This window comes from Podarcis melisellensis, assembly GCF_964234715.1.
Source record: "Podarcis melisellensis genome assembly, chromosome: Z".
NCBI classification, from domain to species: domain Eukaryota; kingdom Metazoa; phylum Chordata; class Lepidosauria; order Squamata; family Lacertidae; genus Podarcis; species Podarcis melisellensis.
This window is the reverse complement of record NC_138547.1, coordinates 4,233,613-4,248,977: the sequence shown is the minus strand read 5'-3', so window position 1 is coordinate 4,248,977 and position 15,365 is coordinate 4,233,613. Positions and strand designations below refer to the sequence as shown.

The window sequence follows — 15,365 nt, the reverse complement described above, 5'->3', positions numbered from 1 at the left end:
GCTCCTTCAGACGGAGTGTAACGCCATCGAGAGCAGGCCACCTCACAGTCTATCCAGATGAAACCAAACGCATCCTTGCCTTCTCTTAGCAGCATCAGCAGCATACCCACCTAGCCTTTGGCTTCCCTAGACGCTGCAATAGTTTGCCCTCCCTCCCCCCCCGGCGCGTCCCACTCTGTCTGCCCTCCCACCCTCGGGGGATTCCACCAAGGACCAGGCGCTGTTCCAGCGCCATCTGCTCGACGGCGCGCGCGCTGCGCAGCCTCCTGCCTCCAGTCCCCGGGCGGAGGAGTGGCCGCTCATCGCCGCAGCAAGTAGACCCGGTTGGAGGAGGAAGAAGGCGGGAGGGAGGGAAAAGAGGCAGCGGCTGCCTGGACGGACGGACCCACGAACAGGGTGGCTGTTGCTTGTCGCCGGCGCCTGCCCAGCTCAGAGACACTGCCATCGCCATGAGCGAAACAGCCGACGCCCGCGACTACGTCTCCCGCCGGGAGATCCCGCAGCTTTTTGAGGTGAGCCAGCCACTTGGATCGCCTGTGCGCTCCTTCTCTGCTGGTCTCCTTTCGGGGTGGCGTTCCCGGGGTAGCCTTGCCACCTGTTTGCCATGTGCGCGGTCGCAGCTGAAGAAGAGCGCGTCCACCACCTCCTCCTCTGAGCATGCACAAAACGCCCCTTTGCCTCGTGGTCGGGACAGGAGGGAGGCGGGCGGGCAGCTCGCCCGGTTCTCCGCTGATTTGAACGCCAGGGCTGGGTCCCCTGGAATCTGGCCACAAAAGGTAGACCTGTCGGGGGCTCAACTGAGGGCAGTGTTCAGGAAGGCTTGTTTCCGCACCCTGACAAATGGTAGCCCCCAAATTAAGTCCCCGCTGGCGAGTTAAAAATTGGGTGGGAAGATTGTGCCCCATAAGCATGTCCAGAGCAACTCATGCTAATTCATGTTAGCCGTCATCCTTGTTTTGTAATGGGCTAAGATCTGGGAAAGCGGAGTTCAAATCTTTTCTTGGCCAGCCATGAAACTTCCAGAGTCACCTTTTGCCAGTCACAGCCTCTCAGCCTAACCTACCCAGAGCATAGCTGTCAACTTTCCCCTTTTCTTGCGAGGAATCCTATTCGGAATAAGGGAATTTCCCTTAGAGAAAGGGAAACGTTGACAGCTATGCCCCACAGGGAGGTTGTTGTGGCAATAAAATGGGGAGGTTGGTAACCATGTAAACCACCCTGAGGTCCTGGGAGGGGGATATAAATGTAATAAATAAAAAGACCAAGGAGTGATGTGTCCCATGTATTAATATGAAGAACAAGCAAGTATCTTAGCATGCGCCAAGTGCTAACGCTCCACCATGCATTTGAGGTTACAACACAACGGCTTCTGGGTCAAAAGAACCTAGCGTGAGTCACTTCTGAGAAATCATTGAGCAGCATGGAAAATTCCCTTTGGCAGAGGAGAGAGTGAGGGATAATGCCCCACCCCCCATGCCCTCAGGTGTTTGTTTCTTGACCACCTTTGCATGGAGAAGAAATGTGCCTGCTTGATGCCTGGACAGCTTAGCAACCCAGCTGGCATTAACCTGTATTGAGTGCTAAATGAATTGACTCAATTATTGCCCTCTTGAAAGGGAGCCTGTGTGATCAAGCTGTTAAGCTGCTATTATTGTGAGACCCAGGGAGCTGTTTTTAATAAACAAGACACAAATCAACGTCCAGAGGGAAGTACCTTTGTTGTGAGGAACTTTCTCCATATGGCTGGTTTTGCATTTGGCTCCTTGTCACAGTCAATCAGGTCCCGGCAGAGCCAGTAATTAAAGAGGAAATGTGAGGCTCCAATGCAAAAGACAATTCCCAGGGGTGTAAGCACAGCTGAGGAACTTACAGAATGCTTTTCTTATACAGTGGTACCTGTACATACACTTCAGGATACAGACTCCACTAACCCAGAAATAAGAACTTTGATTCAGGATGAGAACAGAAATTGTGCTCCGGAGGCGCGGTGGCAGCGGGAGGCCCCATTAGCTAAAGTGGTGCTTCAGGTTAAGAACAGTTTCAGGTTAAGAACGGACCTCCAGAACAAATTAAGTACTTAACCCGAGGTACCACCATATGTGTTGACTTGCACAAGTGCTGGTGCCCCATAAAAAAAAATTCCCATAGCATTTAATAGGGAAAGACATTAGCTTTTTTTAAAAAAAATAATATTTATTAAAGTTTCAAAAAAGTTACAAAAATGAGAAAAGAAAAGAAAGAAAAATAAAATAAAAAAGAGAGCAGAAAATACAAAATACAGAAAAATAAAAACAATTAAAAATATTTCCTTCTTTCCATGTCTTGTCTTTCATTTACTTGTTTCCCTGACCTCCTCACACCTCCCTTTTTTGTATTCTAGTTCAATTAAATATTTCAGCAAATCCTTTCCAGCTTGGTTTTTATCCTAATAATTTATCTTAGTGTACTATAATTTTACATTCTCGTTTCATCAATTAAAAAATCAATTTTTACCTAATCTTTTATATCGTTTCTGCTAAAACCACATTACTTCATTCCAACATCCTTCTAACATTCCTGGATCTTACAATCTTTCTGTAAATAAATTTTAATTTTTTTTCAATCTTCTTCCACCAACTCTTCACCTTGGTCTCGGATTCTGCCAGTCATCTCCGCCAGTTCCATATAGTCCATCACTTTCATCTGCCATTCTTCCCGGGTGGGTAAATCTTGTGTCTTCCAGTATTTTGCGATGAGTATTCTTGCTGCTGTTGTTGCATACATAAAAAAAGTTCTATCCTTCTTTGGCACCAATTGGCCGACCATGCCCAGGAGAAAGGCCTCTGGTTTCTTCTGAAAGGTATATTTAAGTACCTTTTTCATTTCATTATAGATCATCTCCCAGAAGGTCTTAATCCTTAGGCACGTCCACCAAAGGTGAAAGAATGTACCTTCAGTCTCTTTACATTTCCAACATTTATTATCGAGCAAATGATAGATTTTTGCAAAGTTGACTGGTGTTATGTACCACCTGTATATCATTTTCATTATATTCTCTCTTAAGGCATTACATGCCGTAAACTTCATACCTGTGGTCCATAACTGTTCCCAGTCAGCCATCATAATGTTATGTCCAACATCTTGAGCCCATTTAATCATAGCTGATTTCTCCGTTTCATCCTGAGTATTCCATTTCAACAGCAAGTTATACATTCTTGACAGATTCTTAGTTTTAGGATCTAACAATTCTGTTTCCAATTTTGATTTCTCCACCTGGGGAAAGACATTAGTCTTTCGTGCAGGAGGTCCAAAGTTTAACCCCTGGCATCTCCAGGTAGGGCAGGGGAAAACCTTTGCCTAAAGTCCTTTTGACTTCAAAGAGGCTTACTCTCAGGTATAAGCAGCCTTGCTTATTGTGGCTAGCAGCCACTGACAAATCCCATTCTGCAAATGTATCAAATCCCCTTGTGAAGCCGCAAGCCAATTCACATCCTGGGGCAACAGATTTTACAATGCAGGATTGGTACCAGCATATTGCTCTGCTTTCCTTTGGACCACCTCAGTGAAGCCAAGAGGAAGGTCTTGCCATCTGGGTCTTGCCTAAGTCCACACACACTGCCCAGGGAGGCCACTTTAGTGCTGCCAACACAGTGGCTTGACTTCACTTGGAGGCACACTCCATTGTCTCTCACGACAGACGAATGACAACAACAACAACAACAATGGGGAACTTTTTTTTCAATCTGAGGGCCTTGTTGTCTTCTTCTGATGGGTAGAGGGCACAGGCCAGTGGTGGAAGGGCCAGAGACAAGAGTTGGCAGAGCAAGGAATGTAAATATTACGTTAGTCTGGTAGGCTTCTTTTCACACAATCTCACAACCAGGGGCGTAGGAAGGGGTGTGCTGGGTGTGTGGTCCGCCCCGGGTGTCATGCCTAAGGGGGTGACAAAATGGCACACCACGGGGGGGGGCACTTACTGCGGGGCCTGACCTGCAGTGCGCCCGAGCCACGCGTCTCTCCTGTGAGTGACACAGTGACTTGGGCCCCTGTGCTGCCCAAAATGGCAGCGTGGGGCTTGTGTTCGCCAGGCGGTCTCTGTGGGCGGATCGCCACCCCACCCCCATGGGCAGATCGCCCCGCCCTCACCACCCTGGGTTACGGAGCAGCTAGCTACACCCCTGTTCACAGCACCCTGCTCTGCCATACATCCAGGCAAGCATTCAACAACACCTAAGAGGGAGCAGTCATGAGTATGGCTGGGGAGAGGCTGTAGCGTGGGGGATATCTCAAGGGCCAAACAAAAAGACTTTGGCCCCTGGATCTCAGGTTCCCTCCTCCAATGCCCCTGTTATAATGGACGATATGATTATGTACCCCCCTTTCCACTGCTCTGTAGTAATTCAAGGTGTGTTTACACCATTGTAGCATCCCAACACAGTAACTGTCTCCATGGCTAAGCCCTGGATTCCTCTTTTCCAGACACACCTCTTACCAGAGCATACAAAGTGAGGGACGGGACCATTTTATTCTGAGGCAAGGGTGAGGAACCTTTTTTCTGTAGAGGACTACATTCCCATCCACCCCTGCAGGGGTAAAACAGCAAAAGGAACCATAAGTTTTTGGCTCCATTCTGGTTTCCACATTAATTAGTGTGTCATTTAAATAAGCTACATACTTTCATATTTCAATATGGCTTGGAACATGTACTTAAATGCAACTTCTGTCATTAATTATGGGTTGCAAAATGTATTTAAATGCATGTTAAATACATTTAATGTGGGGCAGTGGTTAAGAGTGTCACACTAGGACCTGGGAGAGACCAGGGCTTGAACCCCCACTTGGCCATGAAGCTCACTGGGTACAGTCATGGGCAAGTCACTGCCTTTCAACCTAACCTACCTCACAGTGTTGTTGTAGGGTTTAAATGAGGAGGGGGAGCACCATGTATGCCACCTTGAGCTCCTAGGAGAAAACATGGGACATAAATGCAACAAAATAATAATAACTAAAAATATTTTATCATAAGACGTAGTTTTAATTTCAAGTTGGTTCAAGATGATAAACATCAGATACAGTAGAGGCTTTGGTGATACAGCGCCCTGAGCAAAGACAAAATTTGGGACCCCCCCCAAAAAAATTTCCTTTCTCCCCACAATAATTTATTTTGGCACTGTTACTTTTTTAATGGACATCCTTGGTAGGTACCCATATAAATAGAGGTGGTATTAATAATAATAATAATAATAATAATAATAATAATAATAATAATAGTATCAGCATCATTTTGTGCCCCCTCAGCTTCACACCCAGTGCAAGAGAACCACCCAGCACCTCTAGCGCTGACATAGGGTTAGCAAGACAGCCCCAGCAGAGAAAAAACACAGTATGTGTGGACCTAGACTGTGCCAGTTATTTATTTATATTCCAGTACATGCATTTATAAATGTAATTTATCCTTAAAAAAGAAAGAAAGGTATATTGTACCTCTCCCCCCTTTTTTTTGGCGCTGAAATCAGCATTGCAAGATCTGAAGAAGTGGGAAATCCAATCTTCAATCTGTGAATTAGGCTGCAACCCAAACTCCATCCACAGATTTGTATGACTTTATGGAGTGGCCAGGCTGCTGCCACATCCGCAGACACATGGTGGCTGTGGCAGAAGTGGGGAAACACAGGGATCGGGTCTTGATCAGGCCCAGCGCCGTCACACAGCAATGGTGGGGCCAACTCAGGATCCGATGGATCCCCTTGGGGGCTTCCACTGGCCACTGCTGGGGAGAATCCTGCCTGTTTGGCATGCAGATGGGGAACTCTGCACCAGTGGCGAAGCGTGGGGGGTGCAGGGGGGGCGGCTGCACCAGGCACAAAATCTGGGGGGGCGCTCGCACTCGCAGCTCTCTGCTCCTACCTGGCTCACTCGGGTTAGGGGGCGCAAATTACTTGCCTTGCCCCGGGTGCTGACAACCCATGCGACGCCACTGCTCTGCACTCACTGTGGCATCACCCCATCAGTAGCAGCTGGTGGGAGGCCTGCTTAGCTGGCACAGCTGGGAGGGGGGGGACACTACGGGTGTGTTGGATTGCCCTGTTCATTTGTAACATGCACATTGGGTCAGTTTGTTCACAAATGTATATGCAATTGTCCACTATTCCTACCTGCACACATGTTTTGGAATCATAAATCTACAGCCTTGATTTTGATTTTTTAAGATATTTTTTTTAATGACCAGTTGCAACTCACTTCAGTTCATTTCAAAGAATCACAACCTCCACAAATAATAATAATAATAATAATAATAATAATAATAATAATAATATCCCCCTCCCATCTGGCTGGGCTTCCCCAGCCACTCTGGGCGACTTTCAACAAAATATTAAAATACAGTAATGCATCAAACAATAAAAGCTTCTCTAAACAGGGCTGCCTTCAGATGTCATCTAAAAGTCTGGTACAGTGGTACCTTGCAAGACGAAATTAATTCATTCTGCGAGTTTTTTCGTCTTGCGAATTTTTCATCTTGCGAAGCACCCAAAATCCAAAACCCCCCAAAAAAAGTTTTAAAAGTTTAACTTACCAAATGGCTGCAAAAGAAGTTTTGGAAAAGCTTCAGAAATCACCAAAGTCTTCAAAAACCTCAAAAAAGGCTTTTAAGAAAAATAAAAAGGAAACAAACTTGCAAGACGTTTTCGTCTTGCGAAGCAAGCCCATAGGGAAATTCGTCTTGCGAAGCAACTCAAAAAACAAAAAACTCTTTCGTCTTGTGAGTTTTTCGTCTTGTGAGGTACCACTGTAGTTGTTTTTCTCTTTGACATCTGGTGGGAGGGCGTTCCACAGGGTGGGTGCCACTACTGAGAAGGCCCTCTGCTTGGTTCCCTGTAACTTGGCTTCTCGCAGTGAGGGAACCGCCAGAAGGCCCTCAGCACTGGACCTCAGTGTCTGGGTAGAATGATGGGGGTGGAGACGCTCCTTCAGATATACTGGACCGAGGCTGTTTAGGGCTTTATCTGTTGTTGCAATGCAATGCAGAAGACATCTAATTAAAGAGCATTGGAAAACATTGTCCTGCCCACTTTTGCCCTCTACCGGCACGTCGCCTTTGGAAGGTTGCATGGAAGGGAACATCAGCATGGTGCTCTCTGAGTGTGGTTGGACTCCAGCTCCCATCAGCCCCAGCTTCTATGGCCAGAGGTCAGGAATGGTGGGAGCTGGAAGCCTGCAGCATCTGGAGGGCACCAGGTTGGAGGCCCTGATGTACACCATTCTGAGCTCATGGTGGGGCCAGAGGCACAAGTGGGAGGAGCAATGGAGGTGACCCTTATGGCAGAGCCTCCATTCCAGCTATGCTAAAGTCAGAATCATAGAACTGTAGAGCTGGAAGAGTCTATGAGGGTCATTTAGTCCAACCCCCTGCAATGCAGGAATCTTTTGCCCAACATGGGGCTCAAACCCAAACTCCTGAGATTGTGCGTCTCAGGCTCTGCCAACTGAGCTACCCCAGCTCAGAGGTTTCTGCACACACCTCTCTCCACCCAGAAAAGCCTAGAGGCATTACCACCATTCAAGGACAATTTCCAGCCGGACAAAAGCACTTGAGGAGAGCGCCAACGAGAAGGGTGGTCTGGGGAGAGTTCTGAGAGCCACACAGAGGGTGGGCCACATCTGGGCTCAAAGAAGTCTCTGTCCCTGGTGCTCATGAATATCCAAACAAGCTGACAGTTTTCTGTAGAAAACTAGTTGCTCCTAGAGATAACAGACCTGAAAATAATCTATTCTCCTGTTTTCGCCCCCCTCCCCCCGCCGGAGTTTCCAGTTTCTATTGAGCCGAAATCTGTTGGTGTCACATTTGCAAATAATTCCCAACCCAATATTAGTGGGGCTTCTCCTTTGGAACTCCCTTGGTTTTCAAATCTGTTGCAAAACATCCAGGGAGAATGTAATGTTCTCGCTTCCTTACCTACATACCCAGCTTCTGAGTGTTATTACCGTTAATGCTTGATTTCTGACTGCTACATAAAGGTTAGCCAAACCAGGCCCTGATCAATGTAACAAGATTACATTTGGCACCACAGTGTTGGTGATGAGCTTTAAAGCCCTAAACGGCCTCGGTCCAGTATACCATCGCTCAGCCTGGACACAGAGGTCCTCCTCAGAGGGTCCTCTGATGGTTCCTTCACTGTGAGAAGCGAAGTTACAGGGAACCAGACAGAGGGCCTTCTTGGTAGTGGCACCTGCCCTGTAGAACACCCTCCTATCAGATGTCAAGGAGATAAAGAACTACATAACTTTTAGAAGACATCTGAAGGCAGTCCTGTGTCAGGTAGTTTTATTATGTTTTTATTTTATTATGTTTTTATATCATGGGTAGGCAGACTAAGGCCCAGGGCTGGATCCAGCCTAATAGCCTTCTAAATCTGATCCGTGGATGGTCCAGGAATCAGCGTGTTTTTACATGAGTAGAATGTGTGCTTTTATTTAAAATGCATCTCTGGGTTATTTGTGGGGCATAGGAATTTGTTTAGTTTTCCCCCCAATATATAGTCTGGGCCCCCATAATGTCTGAGGGACAGTGGACCAGCCCTTTGCTGACCCCTGTGGAATCCCCTCCCCAGAGAGGTGCACCTGGTATCTTCATTGTTATCTTTCATCAGATGCTTTTTAAAGTTTAACATTTTACCATGTCTTGATGTATGCTGGAAGCCGTCCAGAGTGGCAACCCAGTCAGATGGCAGGGTAAATAATAATAATAATAATAATAATAATAATAATAATAATAATAATAATAATAATAATAATGACACACCACTTTACCTAGGACAAGAGGAATATTGTCTTTTTATATTGTGACCTGCCCTAGACCCTAATGACAAATGGGTGGGTAAGTCGACTTCCTGGGAGGAAGTTTAGGTTGTGAGGACTAAGTCATTTAGGGCTTTAAACTTATGTGAGCACCTTGAACTGGGCCTGGAAATGAATCAGCAACCAGTGCTGCTGTTTTAGACCAGGGGTTTTGTGCGTTCTAAACAGAGTGAGTTGTAATTGTGACTTTCTCATTTGCTTCACCTGCTTGAGCCAGGTGAATGTGATGTGCGAGAGACTGGCCAGCTAGTGCTACTAGCCCCTGGGCCATAACTTTCTGCTATGACTTGGAGCTGGTGAGGTCAAAACAGATCTGGGAAGAGCATTGAGACTTGGCCATGTACTCCCCCACCCCTTCTGAAATACAGATAATTTTAACCTGTGCTTTCCTCCCCCACTTCTGCTTCTCCACAGAGCATGTTAACGGGCCTCATGTACTACCGACCAGAAGACCCCGTTAGTTATCTGGAGCACTGCTTGCAGAAAGTCCGGGAGCTGGGTGGACCCAAGATGGTGCAATGGGATACATTCATCACTCAGGAACGACGGGCCATGCACAGCAATGGCAGCAGTGGGCAAGGCAAGAAAACCTTCTTCTACACAGGTTTGGATGCCCCCTCATTGAACGGCATGTTTAAGAGCTTAGGTCAGAAGTCACCAACCTTTGTGGGCACATTTCAATTTTTGATGCGTGCTGTGGGTGCCACCCTGAATTGGTGTTTCTTTCCCCTTTCCCTGGATCCTCCTACTGAAGGGGAAGGATGGAAGTGCAAGTGTGCTTTCTCTCTCTCAATCTCTCTTTGCTTCTCTAAAGCATCTAGCTAAAAGTCTAATCCAGTAGGATTTATTTGAGCCTTGAACAGGAACACAGGAAGCTGCCTTATGCAGAGTTGGACCAATGGTCCATTTAATCTGCACTGATGGGCAGTGGCTCTCCAGGACCTCAGAGGAGATCTTTCTCAAATGTACCTGGAAATGCCAGTGGGGACTGAACCTGGGACTTTGTATGCAAAGCGTGTGTTCTACCACCGAGTTGTGGCCCTTTTCGTATAAAGCTGGAGGAAGTGGAAAAGAGCATCTCTTGCAACTTCATCCAACTTCAACAGTGGCTGGGGTAGAATTCAGAGGCTGCATGGGCACCTGGGGAAGGCACCTCAAGGACACCATCCAACCCATGGATTCCATGTTGGCAACCCCTGTAATTTGCAATGACATTCTGATTTATTTTTATCCTTGCAGGACTAGGCTTGGCACCATACAACCAGTACCAGCACCTACCACCCATTGAAAGCCAGTTCTCCATTGAGAGTGACTCGGATATGACAGAATTCACAGGCCTGATCCAAGAATATGATGTATTTGTCCCTGGTCAACCTCGTCCTAAGATCATATTTGTAATAGGTGAGAAGTTAACTGGGATGAGGAAGAACGGTTCTTCGGTGGGAAGAGGGGCAAATACTTGCTTGGAGACTTGGGTAAATTCTTTTATCTGCTTGCACTGGTGTGCTTTTGAACTGCTACATTGGCAGGAACTGAGACAGAGCAATGGGAGTTCACCACTGTCAAGCAGATTTGAACCGACGACCTTCTGATCGGCAAGCCCAAGAGGCTCAGTGGTTTAGACCACAGTGCCACCCATGTCCCTAATGGACTGTACCGCCACAGGGTACAAGGAGAGGAGTGTGTATATATGTGTGTGCGTATATGGTGGGAACAGTCATTAATATGCAGATGATACCCAGCTCTACCTCTCTTTTAAATCGGAACCAGTGAGGGCAGTGAAGGTCCTGTGTGAGTGTTTGGAGGCGGTTGGAGGGTGGATGGTGGCTAACAGATTGAGGTTGAATCCTGACAAGACACAAGTACTGTTCTTGGGGGACAGGGGGTGGGCTGGTTTGGAGGACTCCCTGGCCCTGAATGTAACTGTGCCTCTGAAGGACCAGGTGTGCAGCCTGAGAGTCATTTTGGACTCACAGCTGTCCATGGAGGTGCAGGTCAATTCTGTGTCCAGGGCAGCTGTCTATCAGCTCCATTTGGTACACAGGCTGAGATCCTACCTGCCTGTGGACTGTCTTGCCAGAGTGGTGCATGCTCTGGTTATCTCCCACTTGGACTACTGCCATGCGCTCTAAGTGGGGCTACCTTTGAAGGTGACTTGGAAACTGCAAATAATCCAGAATATGGTAGCTAGACTGGTGACTGGGAGTGGCCGCCGGGACCATATAACACCGGTCTGAGAGACCTGCATTGGCTCCCAGTAAGTTTCCGAACACAATTCAAAGTGTTGGTGCTGACCTTTAAAGCTCTAAATGGCCTCGGTGCTGTATACCTGAAGGAGTGTCTCCACCCCCATCTTTCATCCCAAACAGCTCCATCTCTGAGGGCCTTTTGGCAGTTCCCTCACTGCGAGACATGAGGTTACAGGGAACCAGGCAAAGGGCCTTCTCAGTAATGGCGTCTGCCCTGTGGAACGCCCTCCCATCAGATGTCAAGGAAATAAGCAACTATCCTACTTTAAAAAGACATCTGAAGGCAGCCCTGTTTATGGAAGTTTTTAATGTTTAATGTTTAATGCTGTATTGTGTCTTTAAGATTTGATTGGGAGCTGCCCAGAGTGGCTTGGGAAACCCAGTCAGATGGGTGGGGTATTAATAATAATAATAATAATAATAATAATAATAATAATAATAATAATTTCTCCAGAGCAGCCTTCTCCAATGTTGGATCTCCAAATGTTGTTGCACCACGTACCTCACCCTCCTCAGCCAGCATTGCTAGAGATTAGGAGTGTTGGAAGTTATAGTCCAACAACAAATAAGGACCCAGAGTTGGGGAAGTCTGTTCTAAAGCTTAGACCCATTTGTGGTTATTTTGGTGCACTTGATCAATTTCTTGGCTGCCCTGGAAGACCTGCCTTGTAGGCCTTTTTCCACCTGGCCTGGGGTGTGTGTGTGTCATTTTGGCCCTGACTGACTCCAGCTGCAAAAGCTGCGGTTGCTGAACAGGCTCATGGTCTGGGTTATTGCTTAGGGGGATATGTTTTTGTTTTTCTTATGTTTTTTGCTGCTGTTACTGATTTGACTTTCTGTATATTTATTTTTAGATCACATGTGGATATGGTTCCATTTGGTTGTGTACTTTGTGATGTGTTTTGGTTGTTATTGTTTATGGTTACAGCACCTGAAAAGGTTCTCTACTCCTTGCTCTACATGCATTGCTCAGCTGTCTTTTTGGGTTGCAGGGGGCCCTGGGAGTGGGAAGGGGACTCAGAGCAATAGGATTGCCTCCCATTTTGGATTCACCTGCATCTCCGTTGGTGAGATCCTGCGCAAGCAGATGATTCATCATGCCAACAGCGACAGGAAGTGGGAGCTGATCGCCAAGATCATCGCCAATGGGGAGCTGGCCCCACCGGTAAGAATGATTGGCTTTCAGAATTTTAGCAGCCAAGGTTGTTTCAAGACTTTCAGAGGTGGATTCAAGACACTGAAATGTATAGGATAAGCAGCTGACTAACAGGAAGACATACAGATCAGGATGAATTCAGGGTGAATGCTCATCACTGTATAATTGCCCCACAAATCACAAATCAGAACTAACACTGAAGTCAAGACCAGACATAAGTGTAAGCTTTCTATAAGCAAATTAGGATGAATCTTCTATAAGTTTTGGAAAGTGCTTTGTCCATCTGGTTGTCCATCTGTTCTTGAGATATCAATCACCAACTTGGCACGGGGGTTCCTGAGCTGGGGGGCAGCAATCTTCCTCGATGTTTAGATGCCAGCCACCATTTTGAATCTAGATGGTGGACCAAAATGTCATTTTGACATGACTAAGTCCATTTTTGGCATAGGTTTGGCCATAGGCACCAAGTCCCAGGGCCCTGGGTGCCATGGCTTCCACAAAGTGTGGCATGGCCACGTGTGCATGCTGCGGGGCTTGGGCACAGTACATCATCACGCCCCCGGCATGTGTGCGCTACTTCGCCATACCCCGCTATGTGCATGAGTGAAGTTGGCACACTGGGGATGTGATGATGTAGAGCACGTCCCCAGTGGTAATGCATGGCCCCAGGCACCTGCAGTCACAAGCTGGCACCAGTAGGCTTGGCTGTCTCTAAAGATAATAATTAAACTTGCTTGGAAGGGTGGAAGGGAAGATGGTGTCTTTTCCCTTTACCACCTCTTGTGAGAAATAGGATTTTTTTGGGGTAGAATTTATCTCCCTCCCATTGCAATTGCTGGAGCAGCAGCAGGAAAGGAAATGAATGGATGAGGGAGAAGGAAGGGCTTTGGAGGTGAGAAGGCAGATTTTCTTTTCTGGCTCAGATTAAAAACTTTAGTCTGTGATGCTCAGTGTGTAATTGACTGGAACACTGGGATTCATCTGTTTCCCAGCCAGGGCTTACAGAAACTTGGCAACTTCACCGTTTTAAAAAGGTGCTCACTTTTTGTTATTTCCCTGTTCATCTTGGTTACCCACAGGCAAGGAGCTGAGAGCCTCAGCCTTCCCAGTGATGCCTCTCTTTGCCTTTCAGGAAACAACAATCGAGGAGCTGAAGCAACAATTTATAAAGCAGCCAGATGCGAAAGGCTTTGTGGTGGATGGTTTCCCCCGAGACATTGGCCAGGTGTTAACGTTTGAGGAGCAGGTAGGAGACAACCCAGGCAGAGTGAAAGAAACTCTGGGAAAGCCATTGCCAGTCATTGCAGAGGATACTGAGCTATATGGACCAAAGTGGAGGAACATAGAGGAGAAAATGAAGAGAAGGGAAACACTGAGAAAAAGGATGAAACCAGTGTCAATTTGTAGTGCTCCAGACATACCCTGGGCAGCGAAGAGGGTGAGAGGATGGCCGCCATGTTTAAAGCCTGACACTTGTCTCCCTTCTCTGGCAGATCGGCTCCCCAGATCTTGTCGTCTTCCTGGCCTGCCCCAGCCAGAAGCTCCGGCAGAGGCTAGAGAAGCGTGCCCAGGAGCAAGGCCGCCTGGACGACAACCCCCATGCCATTGGGCGCAGGCTGGAGACATTCAAGCAGAATGTGCCACTGATAGTGAAGTATTACCAGGAAAAGGGAACCATTGTCCGGGTAAGGACCTTCCTGAACTGAGTTGGTTGGGATGCTCTAAGGTGTTGGGAAAGAGAATTTGCTTTCATCAGGACTGGAGACAGAGCAGAAATTAATTTCAGTTGGCATTTGAAGGCGAGCTGAACTAACTCACACTTTCTGAAGCAGTACAGAAACTGCAGCACAGACATCCTTCAAAATTTGCACTTTTCTGAATTTTCCAATGCACTTCCTCCAGCCAAGTAATGCATACAAAAATACATATACTAGTATAAAGCATGCATAAAATGCATATATTGATGGAAATAATGTACAAAATCCACTATACAAGGGAAGATTTCTTTGCATAAATGTTTTATTACAGAAAATAGCATACCAAAAAAAATATTCATTACATTTGTATACCATCCTTCATCCAAAGGTCACAGGTGATTCACAACATAAAAATATAAAACAAGAACACAAAATACATAATAAAACAAAAACAAGCCCAAAACATTCATTCTCCCCAAAACACATTTTGGAGGCCATGGAATTGGCCAAATGCCTGGTTATAGAGAAACATTCTTGCCTGGCACATAAAGATATGTAAAGAAGGTGCAAGCCAAACTTTGCTGAGCAGAGCATTCCACAGACTACAGAAAAGGCCTCTTCTTATGTTGCCACCCTCTGGACTTCTCATGGAGGAGGCACACAAAGAAGGGCTTTAAAGGATGATCTCAGGGTCTGGGTAGGTTCCTTTGGAGAGAGGCGGTCCTTGAAGTAATTGTGACCCTGAGCCATTTAATGCTTTATAGGTCAATACCAGCACTTTGAATTGGGCCTGGAAACTAAGTGGCAGTGAGTGCAGTTGGGCCAGGATTGGCATTATACGCCCAAAACATCTTGTCCTGGTGGACAACTTGGCTGCTGAAGTTTCTGAACCATCTTCATATGCAGCCCTACATACAACACATTGCAGTCATCTAGCCTAGAGGTTACCAGAGCGAAGATGACAGTAGTTAGGCTATCCCTGTCCAGATGGGGGCGTAGCTGAGCCACCAGCCAAAGCTGACGGGAGGCACTCTGCACCCTGAGGCCACCTGACAGCGAAGGATCCAGGAGTACCCATTCCTTCAGAGAGAGAGTAACCCCATCAAGAGCAGGCGATCTCCCAGCCATCCGGTCTAGGGAACCACACACCAACAGTGCCTCAAGTCTTATCTGAATTGTGTGTCAGTCTGTTGACTCCCATCCAGTTCATTACCAAGGCAAGGCAAAGGCTGATGATGGAAAAGCTGCACTAAAAAGCTGATAAATTTTCATGGGGCCATTGCAAACTGATGTGGAAACAGGGAGAACTGAACTTAAGGTTGGAAAAATGAGAAACTGAGAGGAGGCTTTTTCACATGTTATGATTTGTACAGTTTAGCTATTGTTTACATAGGGATATAGACTATTAAACTCTCTTGTGTAACCTGT

General features: G+C 46.7%; 1 protein-coding gene across 2 annotated transcripts in view; it reads left to right on the top strand.

Moving 5' to 3' along the window:
• The first annotated feature begins 393 nt into the window (after positions 1-393).
• Positions 394-15,365, top strand: part of AK1 (adenylate kinase 1) — a 53,219-nt gene continuing 38,247 nt past the window's right edge. The window contains exons 1-6 of one of the 2 annotated variants that reach the window (XM_081896485.1): positions 394-512; positions 9,250-9,415; positions 10,075-10,236; positions 12,077-12,249; positions 13,373-13,486; positions 13,734-13,925. In XM_081896485.1, the coding sequence (XP_081752611.1) occupies positions 450-512; positions 9,250-9,415; positions 10,075-10,236; positions 12,077-12,249; positions 13,373-13,486; positions 13,734-13,925 (870 nt within the window). In that variant the 5' untranslated portion in view covers positions 394-449. Of the gene's footprint in view, positions 513-9,249; positions 9,440-10,074; positions 10,237-12,076; positions 12,250-13,372; positions 13,487-13,733; positions 13,926-15,365 lie in introns of both variants that reach the window. The other variant, XM_081896484.1, reaches the window with a different exon arrangement.